This window comes from Buceros rhinoceros, unplaced genomic scaffold (genome assembly GCF_000710305.1).
Source record: "Buceros rhinoceros silvestris isolate BGI_N320 unplaced genomic scaffold, ASM71030v1 scaffold14459, whole genome shotgun sequence".
Classification (NCBI taxonomy): Eukaryota; Metazoa; Chordata; class Aves; order Bucerotiformes; family Bucerotidae; genus Buceros; species Buceros rhinoceros.
This window is the reverse complement of record NW_010431064.1, coordinates 60,226-73,119: the sequence shown is the minus strand read 5'-3', so window position 1 is coordinate 73,119 and position 12,894 is coordinate 60,226. Positions and strand designations below refer to the sequence as shown.

The window sequence follows — 12,894 nt, the reverse complement described above, 5'->3', positions numbered from 1 at the left end:
GGGTCAACTTCCTGTTTCCTCTCGTCCTGTCACTTGTTACTTGGGAGAACAGACTGACTCCCACCTCGCTCCACCCTCCTGTCAGGGAGTTGTCGAGAGCCAGGTCTCCCCTGTGCCTCCTTTTTTCCAGACTAAACAATCCCAGGTCTCTCTGTTGCTTCTCAGCGCACTTGTGCTTCAGACCATGCACCAGCTTCACTGCCCTTCTCTGGACACACTCCAGCCCCTCAACGTCCTTCTGGGAGAGAGGGACCAAAACTGGACACAGTGCTCAAGGTGTGGCCTCACCAGTGCCCAGTACAGGGGGACAATCACCGCCCTCCTCCTGCTGACCACACCAGTGCTGGTACAAGCCAGGATGCTGTTGGCCTTCTTGGCCACCTGGGCACACTGCTGGCTCATGTTCGGCTGCTGTTGACCAAAACCCCTGGTCTTTTTCCCTGGGCAGCTTCCAGCCGCTGCTCCCCAAGCCTGGAGTGTTGCAGGAGGTTGTTGTGGCCCAAGTGCAGGACTTGGCACTTTGCCTTATTTAATTGGCCTTGGTCCAATCGATCCAGCCTGTCGAGATCCCTCTGTGGAGCCTTCGGACTCTCCAGCAGATCAACACACCTGCTTGACTTGGTGTCATCTGTGACCTGACTGAGGGTGCACCCGATCCCCTCATCCAGACCATTGATAAAGCTCTCGAAGAAGACATGCCCCAAACCTGAACCCTGGGGGATACCAGTTGTGATTGGCCACCAACTGGATTGAATGCCAGTCCCCAGCACTCTGGGCCCAGCCAGCCAGCCAGGCTTTTCCTCAGTGAAGCTGATGCCCATCCAAGCCACGAGCAGCAAATTTCTCCAGGAGAATGCTGTAGGAACCGGTGTCACAAGCTATTCTGTTTTAAATTCCTAGGTAAATACACTAATAACTTCTCAAAACGGTAACCGCAGCAGTGCATTTTGTACGATGAATTTTGAGAAAGATTACTTTGGGAAATATTCTTTCAAACAGCTGCTCCAGATATCAGGTAAAGTACAGGAGCTGGATGGTATCCATGAAGAGAAAGAAGCACCAGTTCACATCTTGCAGTGAGCTGAAGGGTGCACCCTAACGCATCGCCCTCAGACCTTGTCCACTTCCATTCTGCAGCATCTAAACTGCCTGTTAGCAAGTGAAAACCTTGGCAAGTAAAACAAAAAAGATGTTCAGCTTCTCTTCCAATTTTAAATATAGAAGAGATGGAGTTTTTTTCTTCTGGTGAAATGAGAATTTACTAATAAATAAATGCCATTCTGAGTTCTCCTGGGCATGTTTTAATCTGGCTTCAGGAGCTTTCGGTCTCTTTGTACATAGGCCAGGGATACATGTGCTGATGAAGAAAATGTGGACTTTAACAGGGCAGCTATTGCACACACATCTGAAGCACATTACAGATATCTTGATTTGTTCCTCTGTATGACTGTGTAATTCTGGGCGTACGGCATTTGTCTGGAGTGCTGCGGCAGCCCCTCAGTGCAGGAAGCTGTTCACCTGGTTTGCAAGCCTCCCTTTGTCTCCAGGCTGAGGCCTGACTGTATTTTCATTACTTATTAAAAATAGCTGGTGGTATTGTCAAGTTAGTGGGATTAACCTACCTTAAAAAGGAAATTAGGTCAGTCACTCTATTCATGGCAGCCTTCAACCCTCACGTATTGTCACAGCTATCCTGTATCCCACAGAATGGGCATCTTCCTGTGGAAAACACCTACCCGTGTGCAGCAGTCTGCTCCATCCCACCACACCGAAACACACTCAGCAGGGTGAAGGCCCCATCACTCGTTCCTAGTCTGTGCGGATACAAACCTCTTGGCCAGAGCAGAAACATGACATGCTGTAGACTTTGAGAGGTGCTCCATTAGCAGGCTGGTTGTAATAACGGTGAAGACAAACTGGGCTGTTACATACTGCCGATATTTGAAACACACCTAAACATCAGACTCCAAAACAGGTTTTGAGGTGACCTCCACCAGGGCGCCTCAGAATGCCCCTTCCAAACCTCCCTTGCCTGAAACAGAGACTTAGATGAAACAGCCACTGACTGAGAAATGCACTTGGCAACAACCACGCTGCTAATACCCTGAGCAGAGACAGGGAGCGAAGGGGTGACAGTGCCCTACAGGTGGGAACACCTCTGGATCGCTATTGTGGCATCACTGGGCACACTGGGAGAAAGAAGCAATTCTTCATGTGCTGTGCAGCTGCCACTGTCTTGGGCAGATGTGGAACACAAGGCCCAGCTGCTTCTCTGCCATGCAGCGATCAGCAGCGCAAGCGCTCACAAGACAAAAGGCTCAGCGGGCCTCTCCACTCACTCCACCCTCAGCTTTTTGAGCCCTCCTTTGCTCTTGGCCCGTTCTTTTTTTCACCACAGTTACTAAGTAAAGCCTAAGTTCAGAAGTTACACTTGTTCCTTTAGGCACGGGAGTCTGTTGTGCGTCCCCAAACACGGGTAACCACCTACAAGTCCTCGGAGGGCTCCAGGACAGAGCTCTTCAGCCTGCTGCCTTCATTTCCCCACACCAAGAAATCCCGACTATTGTCTTCCCAGTAAAAGGACAAGGACAAGACTGAGCTCTAGACAATGCCAGAAGAGAAAGGCAGAGAGAGAACCACCCCTCTGGCATTTCTCTGACAGTTCTGCCTCTTCAAAGCAGTTCAGGGTCACTCTTACACTGAGGCAGGAAGGTCAGCGTGTGAGGAACACACACTGCAGTTAGGGTAACTTAGACAGCAAGCTACAGGACTGCCTAGGAGGAAGCACTGAAGGTTATGCTCTTTCCTCTCAGCTTCAGGCTGATCTACAACTAACAAAAAGATTCCAACTTCTATTAGTTACACTCCAGAAAAGGAGAGAGAGAGAGGAAAGAAAGGACAAACCCAGACCGTACAGGGCATTCCTTTCTCTGACAAGCTGCCACAACTCAACCTTCAGCATTCCTTAGTATCCTTTTCTCCTTCCCATACTCGCCCACACACAGAGACTGCTGAGAAAGGCTGAATCACCAGAAGCCTCAGATTACTCAAGGCACAGGAGAGCTGCTGCAGAACCACTCCCACGAAAGACCATTCTAGAGAAGCCTCAGGAATCCTCACAAGCACCCTCGTGATTCCTTACTGCGGAACTTTTCAGCAGATGACAGAAAGGAAACCTTTTCTGTTCTGTTTGTTTTTTTAAAGCATCCAGAGAAGGCAGAGCACAGAGCCGCACACAGCACGTATGGACTCGCCCGTCCCCTTGGGTTAGCTTAAACGCACATGGCCAGGCTACATTCACCACTCTGCTCCATCTCTGCCGGCAAGGAACATTGCCAGGGAGTCCCTGGGACTCCCACTGAGCTGGGTCTGACAGATCTTAGATACGCATTTTTCTTCTCCTGTTTTCCAGGATCGTCTCCACGCAGGAGCCAACTGAACATTCTGTAGCTGTGGAACAGGCCTGGATTTTGTAACATGATGCTGTTGCCTCAACATTCCTCAAAGGAAACAGGTAGACTTGAAGAAGAAACCAGTGCCAGTAAGCACCATGCAGATCCAAACAGCATTGGCCATTCCTAGAGCACGTGACGTGTGCACAAAGCGTGACTATGAAGCAGAAGCAAGTTCCAAAGACACACCAACCCAAAGCAGCTCACACAGGTAAATGCAACGACAGAGACGCCGGCTGCGGGATGGACAATCTAAGAATAATGGGATGTTTGCAACACCTTCACTTTTGGGTGGATCGTTGCAGGTCAAGCAGAGTCACACCTCACAGCGCTCGTTTTGTGCTTTTAAAGGTCACTCTTTGTCAGGGCTAATGGCTTCAAGAGCCAGGCGTAACCTCGCACCCAAACTAAAGAAATACCAGCGCAACCTCTGGTTCTGCAGCAACATACTATGCATATCCCTGGCATTTTCCCCGTCAATGGAACACACCACAGACAAATTCTGTAAGCAATGAACTCGGAAACACCCAACTCCACCACCCTCTGTGTAGGTAGGTGGGCAGGACGGTCAGCTCTTCCCACACACAAGCAAGAAACGACATTTTACAGAGTGTGTGTTCTTTACCTTGTGGCAAACATTGCTCTCAGGGAAGAGAAGGTAGCAGCATCTTCTTTCAAAGCCTTCAGCTCATTCCGCAGCTTCATCATCGTCTCTGTAACCATGGCTTTCTCATTCTCATACTTGCTCTTTAAGTTGGCAAGGGCCACCTCTGCAGTCTAGTGTTCACCAGGAAGAACGGAAATCAGTTAGTGACACTCTTCACAGAGCGGCGGGATGTGACATTTTGCGTCTTCACACAACAAAACCTTTACTTTGTCCTGGAACATCAAACTTCTGGTCAACTTTTCCTGTACCAGTTAAACAAAGTGTCATTTTTGAACACTGGAAACACCGGCCATATGGGTCTCCTGCTTCCAGTGACTGTGCACAGCACCTAGGAAGTCACGGAATGCACACTTGGTGACACCTATTCCCAGCTACTGAAAGAAATTAAAAATCACCTGCTTCAATACAAAGAACAAAACGGTCTGGTTAGTGTCTTTATATTTAGCATTTACCCATCACTTGAACCGTTCTCCAACCCTCATGGCGTTTTGCCTGTCTTGGGACACCTTTGTTAAAATGTGCATAACCCACCTGAAAGCATGTAGAAATCTCTCAAACATCACCATACTTTTTGTTTTTAAGACAGCTTCACTTTGCATTACATTCACTTCAGAGGAGACGATGAAGCGTGTCCCGTGGGGTCTTCACGGCAGGTGTTGCCCTGCTGCTGTGCATCACACAGCACAGCCCAGTCCCAAGGCCAAGTGCCGCCTCTCAGCCCTAGTACTTGGCCCACGTTCGCGTCACACCCTCACCCTGGAAGGCTTTCTCTTAGTTTGCAATTTGAGAAGAGTGCTTAAGAACTCTTAGGGCTGACTGCTAGAGTTCTGTCCAGTAGAAAATAAGATTTACCTCTTCATTTTAGGTGTCTTGCATTCAACCTAATCTGATACAGGTCAGACAGGCAGGAGGTTGAGGCCACCTTCAGCTTAATAAAAAAATCTCACGGGTAGGTGACAAGCAGAAGCCAGACCAAAGCCCCAGCCCTCAGCCTTACAGCAGGACAGTTTGTGCCTCTAATGAGACACTCGGCCTGCACCCAATGAGCGGCAGTGACAAAAGCCCCCCGGAGCCGAGGGAATGCTCGTATGGCCTCGAAGAGACTCGCTTCTGTTTATGGCCTAATTCTCTACAGGGACACTATAACCCTCGCATCTGCAGGACCCGCTTACCTGTTTGTTGGCCTTCAGCACAGTTCTCAGGGTTGCTATTTGTTCCCTCTTGGTGCTCAGCAGGGACTTCAGCTTCAGGATTTCTTCCATGAGAGCTTCCTTGTCTTTGTCCACCACCGGCCCAAGTTCTTGAGTGGCAACACGCTGCCTGGACAGCTCAGTTGTTCTGTCCACAGCCGCCTGCAGGTGCTTGATCTGATCCCGGATTATCGCGATCAGGTTGTAAATGTTCATTGGTTCCTTTCGAGGATCCGACACAGGAGACGGCAGAGATGACACTGGGGATGGGCTGCTGTCACCACTTCCACTCTCCGCCTTTCCTAGCTCTATAGTTAACAGCCCTTTAGAAAGAAGAATGGGAGACCGCCTTCCCTTGGTCTCTGGACTACTGCGTCCGCCTTTGCCTTCCTTGTAGTAATCCAGCATCACCCTGTTTGGAGTTTCGTTGTTGCACATGCAGACGTGGTGGTACAAATTGGCCAGCTCTTCACTGAAGGTGACTAGTTCATCCTGGGCCACACTGAGGCTGCCCTGTGTTTCTCCAGCAACATCACTGACTTTCTTCAGCTCCTTCTCCAGTCTGGCCACCTGTTCTCTATCATGCCTACTGGACTTTTCCAGTGAGGTGATCTTCTCAGTGAGAGCTTGGCTCTCAGTCTCATACCTGCTCTTCTCTTCCTCATATTTAGACTCACACTCTTTGTACTTGGCCTTAAGATTTTTCAGCTCTTCTTTCAAGTCAGTAATCTCTGCCACAGCCACTTTGTACTTGCACTCCAGGATCTCTGGCCCATTGATGTCAACTTCATAATAGTCTCCGTCTTCATGGCTGTCTCGCTCCTTCTCGTTGTCAAGGGCAGACTGACGCTCCTTGCTGACCTGGAGCTTCTTCATTGCGTTCAGGTTTTCTGTGAGTCTGCCAACCTTCTCGTGCTGCTCCGAGAGGGCTCCCCGTGTATTTTCCAGCTGCTTCTGAGATTCCTGTAGCGTTGTTAACAAGTTCATCTTTTCTCTTTCCATCTGAAACGCAGGAACACAGACATCTATGTGAAGGCAACACTATCACTTCAACTGTTTTTTTGTAAGAAACAGCAACTGAGCCAAGGTCCTCATGCCTACAGAAATCCCATCACTTGCACGGTATGGAAAAGGCTATTTAATAATCTGAAACTCTCTCAAGCACAGTGTGGCCATGCCAATTCTTTCTGATTTCCACTTCAAAATGCCACTCCCCGCCGCCCACCTTTTTTTTTTTTTTTAACTGATTTCTTCCATAGCTGCTGGTCTCATTGTGAAAACATCCTTTCATCTGAAGCTAAGCTAAAGTTTACTGTTATCTTGCAAGTTACCAAATCAGAAATCAGGCAGCTAGGCTATGGTGGGAGCTTGTGGCTCCATGAAAGACTAAGAAATACCAAAAATTTTAAAGTTTCTACTGAGAGTTCTCATTTTGAAAAAAATCAAGCCATGTTTTTCAACCAAGGCTTTTTCTTATAGAACACCTACAAAACACTTGACAAAGTAACCTTAAAACATTTCTGGGCATCGCTTTTGATGAAGATGGCTGGAGGAACTATCCATTTTTTAACAAAATACTATTGTTCTCGCTAGTGACACAATGAAGTAGACACAGCATGCACTGCACAGAAGATGCCTTACAGCTGTCCTCGAAACACAGGACACGACTGCCAGCTTCTCTGCATTAAAAAATAAATTAAAAAAAAAAAAACCAAAAAAAGGTTTTCCACTCACAGACATTTACCATCCTCAAACTGTAAATCAGTCAGAGCCCTTACAGATACAGCTCCTACTCTGTCATGGTCACGTGAGATATCGAAACGACTGGAATTACAGCTCAAACTCCAGCAGCTGTGTGGAAGAACAAAGTTGTTCTCGAAAGCCGTTTACCTGCACAAGCTGTTGTTTCAGCTTCTGGATTTCAGAAATGTTTAATTCACTCAGTAGATCCGAAACCAGGCTGGGGGCTGGAGGGAAGCTTTCGTTCTTCTTGGGCATTGATGTACTGTTCTTGCCATTGCTGAGCTTGCTGAGGCAGTTTTGTTCAAATCCGTTCATGATTTCGTCGTTATTAGGCTCTGTGGCTTCGTCGCTGAACTTCAGCCCATCCAGAGAGATGTTCAGGTGGCTGTTGTACATGGAATCGTTGATGTTCATGTAGTGAGAGAGCTCCTTACGAAGGTTGTTCTTCTGCTCCCGCTCTGTCTTCAGTGTCTCTAAGGCCTCCTCAAGCTGGCGTTCAGAGATCTCCTTCAGCCGTATGGCATCTTCTAGCTGGCTGTTGAGAAATTCTGTTTCCTCTTCAAGCCTTTTGATTTCATGTTTCAGGCCTTCGAACTCCACCTGGAGAAATGAAAATGGAGGGGGAAAAAAACCTAATGAAAACGTCTGCCTGCAAGGTACCAAGTAATTTTACTCTTGAACCTTTGATTTCACTAAATACGATGAGACTAGAATAATTTTTTAGTTCTGGAGTCTAGTTCTGGCACTATGGCTGTAAATATTGCTCACATAATTTAGCTTCACGGAGACCGTGGGATAGAACTGCAAAGCAAACCGTCAGAGGAGAGGATCAGTTCCAGCAATTAAGGGGGAGGGGGGAGAGATACAGCGTGATGCAGAGGCATCTCAGAACAGGTTTCCTGGCACATTATGCAAACTCTTCTCTGTTTGATCAACAAACTCCGTGGCTAACCTTCCCACAGTTTCAGCTCAACACTTCCAAAGTGCGGCATGGCAAAGCTGTACTCTCTTGCACCACTCTCAGAACACGCCACTGGGCTTAAAATGCTGGTCTTAAACTCTGCTTAAGACGCAGTCAGATTCTGCTTTTCTGTATTCACAACAAAACGTTTTACCCTTTCTGCCACCATCATTTCAGCACGTCTTGAGAGAGCTGCAGTACAGACTCTATGCGCCATAGTGCTGCTACATGACATCTGATGGCATGCTGTAAGTTTTCGCTCTTAAACCGGCATTTTTTTAAAGGTATTCTGCACTGAAATTACAAACATCAACACTAGTATAAAATTTTGAATCCTCTAGGAAAAAAGAGCCTAAAGAATACCTTCTAGTTATCTTGAAAGAAGGGCAAACATACTGCATGATACATGACCGTGTTTATTTTTGCTAACTGCTAAAGGTATTTTGGATGCCAACATATACCAACCTGGTAGTGCTGAACCACACCTGATTTAAAAACCAGGAACCAATCATGTTAATTCAGTTTTGCAAGTAAAGCCTGGGAAAACTTGATGGCTTTTTCTAGTTATGTCAGTAAGATAATTAAAGCTTATTAAAATTCATCAAGCAGGATTAGCACAAGGCAGAAGATGAAACAATCCGTGCAAAGAATTAGCTCTTGGTTCCAGGTATACCCATGAAACTCAGCTATTTATGGTTGCATCCGATTTCCAAAGGTTCCAGGATACAACCACAGTAGTCGATAACCGCTGACAAGACAGCGTCTGAGGCTCTGTTTGGCTCAGCCCAGAATGACAGCATTCCAGAACTCCTTTATTTTAGAATGTGAACATGGAGCTGGGCACTTTCACTGCTCTTCTGAATACAATAAAGGAGACAAAAACCCATAAAAGTTACTTCACTCAAAGTAACCAACTCCATAGGTTGGGTTTTCCCAGACCACTATCTCTGCCAGCCTGCACCTAGAGCATAATCGCTCCATCAGCCCTACCACAGGGTGTCAGGGCACCCAGACCAGCTTAGGCAGACTAAATCTATTCAGATGACAACAGCTCCAACCTGGCACCCCATTTTGGGCACATCGGTGAGGCCAAAGGGATGAACGTGGACATGGAGTTTCACCTGGAAGTAAATGAAATACATCCAATACCCTAAACACTGGCTTGGAAGGACAGCTTTGGAACCCCGCAGGAGTTCTGCGGCTAATCTCGATAAGCTTTTGCTCTGTGCTCACCACAACAGACAGTGTTAACACTACTGTTTTCTTCTGAAACTTTTATTTCAGGAATGTTAACCCCTCATCTCAATGTTTTCGTGTTACAATGAGACTGACAGCAACCTGAACAATGGAAGTAGCAAGTCCCCAGTTGACAGATGAAAGTAAGAGAACTGTGCCAAAGACCACGCCTCACCTAATGACCTCCCCAGAAGGTAACTCAGGGGAATACTTGAGTGAGTGGTTCCAAAAATGTGGTTTTCTAAAATTCTGAAAACAGCTGGAACTGTGCAATTAAACATGGCTTTTGAAATGAGCAGTCACACGGATCTGACAGCGCAGAGGAACTGTAACAGTGGCCCATGAGTAAGGACAGCAGCTAGGAGAGAGGAGCAGTACAGAGGCAGAGCAGCGCAAGCATTAAGCAGCAATACAAACATATGCTCAGAAACAGGCCCAGTTACAGGTACTGTGGAGGAGGACGGATGGAGAGGATTGCAAAGAGACACTGAAGAACAATGGTAGCAAAAAGACCAAACCAAGTAACAAAACAGACTGGTGGAGAGAAGGCAATGGAAGGACCTGGAGGTCAAAGGAGAAGCAATAAACTCTTAGGACTTTGTATTTAACAGAGTCAGAAAGGACTCAAATGTTTTGGGGACAATTCTTGGTATTAAAAGAAAGAGCTTATCGCCCCAAAAGTGGTATACACACAGAAACGAATGGCTGGCTGTTCAAATGAGACAGAACCATGCTGTGACACAGGCATTAACTGCTCCCACCAAAGCAACGCACACTGTTTTGGAAAACTTGCCTGATTTTGCTTCAGAACAGACACTTGTTTCTGGAGAGAGATGTTTTCCTCTTCAAGCTCAGTGTAGTCTTGCAGCAAACGCGCTTCTCGGAATTTATATTCCTTGATGTCATCTCGCAGACGGGCCCTTTGGAGCTCCACATTCTGATTGACCTGGAAAAAAAAAAACAACCCCAAAAAGACAGTGGTCAACTACAATTAAATCCCAACATTTTGTCTTTGCCCATGTGCACTAATCGATTAGATTTTGTTCAAACAGAAACTCTTCCCCTCCCACCCCCTGAAACAAAGCTACAGAAAATGGAGTCATTTACACAATAACAAGACTTTGTTTTCTTGCATCTCTTACAAATTCTCACCCTGGACTCAAAGAGAAGTCAATGAGCAAGGGAAGCAGCATTCGCACCTGCACTCTGTCACTGGTGGCAAGCAACAGCAAAAGTTCTCCAGATCAGGAGTCAACATCTGAATCTGTTACCACTCAAACGAGAAGGGTCTTTTCACAGGAGAAAGATTCAGATGACTCCAGATGTTCTTAAATATTTGAACACGTACTTGCAGCTGCTCTTCAGGAAAGCTTTTCTCTCTGCCCTTTTCTGTACGCCCAGTGCGATCATTTGGAAAGGTGTTCTAATGAATCCTCTTGGAGAGACCTACTGAGGTAAAGCCCAAACGAAATCCAAGATCTCAGGTAGAAAGAAATAGCATCTGTGGTTGACTTATAAACTGTTCCTTCCCCTCAGCCCCAAGACTTAGGCACGACCTTAAAGAAAAACTTTAAGAACAACAACAAAAAAAATCACCATTATCTTTTCAGGATAGACAAGAAGTAAAAATCAATATATCGGTGTAGTAAGATCTTCATGTCTTTCACAGACACTTCCATAGACTGAGCTAGTGTGCATCCAGCTGTGGGAGTGGCTCACTGTACTGAGCTTTTATTTTTCTAACATTACTTCCCTTCAAACCCCATCTTCAAATGCTTAATTAAAACAAAATGAAAAATATGTTCTAAAACATTAGCAGAAACGTCCTCAGAGACAGGCGAATAGGTGATACTCTTGCTTGTAAAAATAGCACCCCGGTATTTCAGCAGCCATACCAGTGAAGAGACAGGACAGTGTTCCAAACTCTTCTAAACCAGTGCAGAACACTCACAAGCCCTGAAGGAGGCAGGGCTTGCCAGGTTCAGCCAGCCAGGACCTGGGTCTCCCTGTCGCCATCGGCTCAGCAGCCCAGTCAAGAGAGCTTCACCCCTGGTAGACAAACCCAGAATCCCCCCGTGTGCTCTACTTCGGGTTAGAAACAAGGACATCAGCAATAATGAAACACAGTCTCCATTCCCTTGGAAGCGTGCAGCAGGGTCACGCAGCGGTAACACAGCACCGGTACCCACAGATGCCCCCCAGAAGCTGATATGGGAACGGAATGTTTGTGGCAGGAGCACAGGCCAAAGCTTGAATCTGGTGTGTTGTGAACAAACACAGACTCACCTGCAGCTGTTGAGACCAATACATCTCAGTGACAGCTCCCTGCCACGTCAGGGCAGGATTAGACCACGTAAACTCATCTGCTTACTTTTAGCCGTGAGGAGCAGGGCACCACTTCCTGGCACACAGAGAAGCTCAGACAACCGTGAGCAGACAACCGTGAGCTGCTGAAAGCAGACACCATCATACAGCCACGTGAAGGAAGAGCTGCCACGTTCCCTACTCCACACCCGAGCAACGCTGGCTCTACCTGCGCACAGAGCCAGGCTGCTGAAGGCAACAGGCTGGCGTGAACTCACATCAGATCTTCTCCTTAACAACTGCAATGAAGGTCCTTTGCCTTTGCCCAAAGGAGCCTCCAGCCAGATATTTCAAAGTGCTCTGCAGTGGGGATTGCGAGAGGCTCTTGCTGAGATCTTCTCTGTGCCTTTCCCCACGCCGAGTAAGTTAAACGCAGTGCAGGACCACCTCCCACAAAGCCAGGGGCTAGCACTTCGCCCCAGCACTCGGGCTGCTCTGCTGCTCCTCCTGCCTGGATGATCGGATCTGTGCAGGGGTCGGTGCCTGCAGGAGCCCTTGGAGCCAGCCTTTCCTGGAGGAAGAATGGTTTCTGTCCATCCTGCCTGCTTAATTTAGAGCGACAGTACGAGCTCATTATTCAAGGTGGAAGTATTGTCATGCTCTGTCTAGCCCAAGAAAAACTGCAACGTGTCCGGGAAGGGCAGGCTTAAACACAGCTCCTGGCCTGCTGGCCGGGGAAGGGAGCCCTAACCCAGCTTCACAGGCTGCTGAGCATGCTGTGCATGCTGTTCGCCCTCAGGTTTTTCTTGTCAAATACACGAGCACACTTGTGAGCTGCAGGGATAATAAATGGGGCACTGGGCTGTCTCCTGTCACCAACCAAATGGTGGGTTTTCTGCAGGAAAGAGGCCACCGCATGCTTCTTCGAGGAGGTTTCTCCATTACCACATAGAAAGTGGTGTTTGTGTATTTTCAGACAGACACACACCGTGCACGTGTTCTTGCGGGGGTGGTTTACAGCTCCTCAAGTCTATAGCAAGGGTGAGCTGAGCTAGCAACCACATTGAACCTTTCTGTGACTCTCGCGGCTTCAGTGGCTTAGTGGCTTCCTCCATCCTCCTGTGCCCCAAGGAGCCCCTGAGCAGAAGAGAGAGGGGACAGCTGGAACACTGGGGCATGGCTGGCGAGGCTCTCGGTAACACCAAGCCACACCTCCACCCAACGCCAACCATACAGCACTTCAGAATACCATTACTGCTGTGTGGAGAACTGATGGCCATAAAACCTCACTGGCTGTTCATCCACCTCTGCTCCTCCACCTAGAGGACCTTCCTGCTACGC

The 12,894-nt window shown here is 47.6% G+C and overlaps 1 protein-coding gene across 2 annotated transcripts in view; it reads right to left on the bottom strand.

Moving 5' to 3' along the window:
- The window catches only part of BICD2 (bicaudal D homolog 2 (Drosophila)), a 37,199-nt gene that overhangs the window by 9,072 nt on the left and 15,233 nt on the right, over positions 1-12,894 (bottom strand). For both annotated transcript variants that reach the window (XM_010143293.1, XM_010143292.1), the window contains exons 2-5: positions 10,043-10,195; positions 7,200-7,652; positions 5,292-6,311; positions 4,078-4,229 (exon numbers count right to left, since the gene is read on the bottom strand). In XM_010143293.1, the coding sequence (XP_010141595.1) occupies positions 4,078-4,229; positions 5,292-6,311; positions 7,200-7,652; positions 10,043-10,195 (1,778 nt within the window). The remainder of the gene's footprint in view (positions 1-4,077; positions 4,230-5,291; positions 6,312-7,199; positions 7,653-10,042; positions 10,196-12,894) is intronic.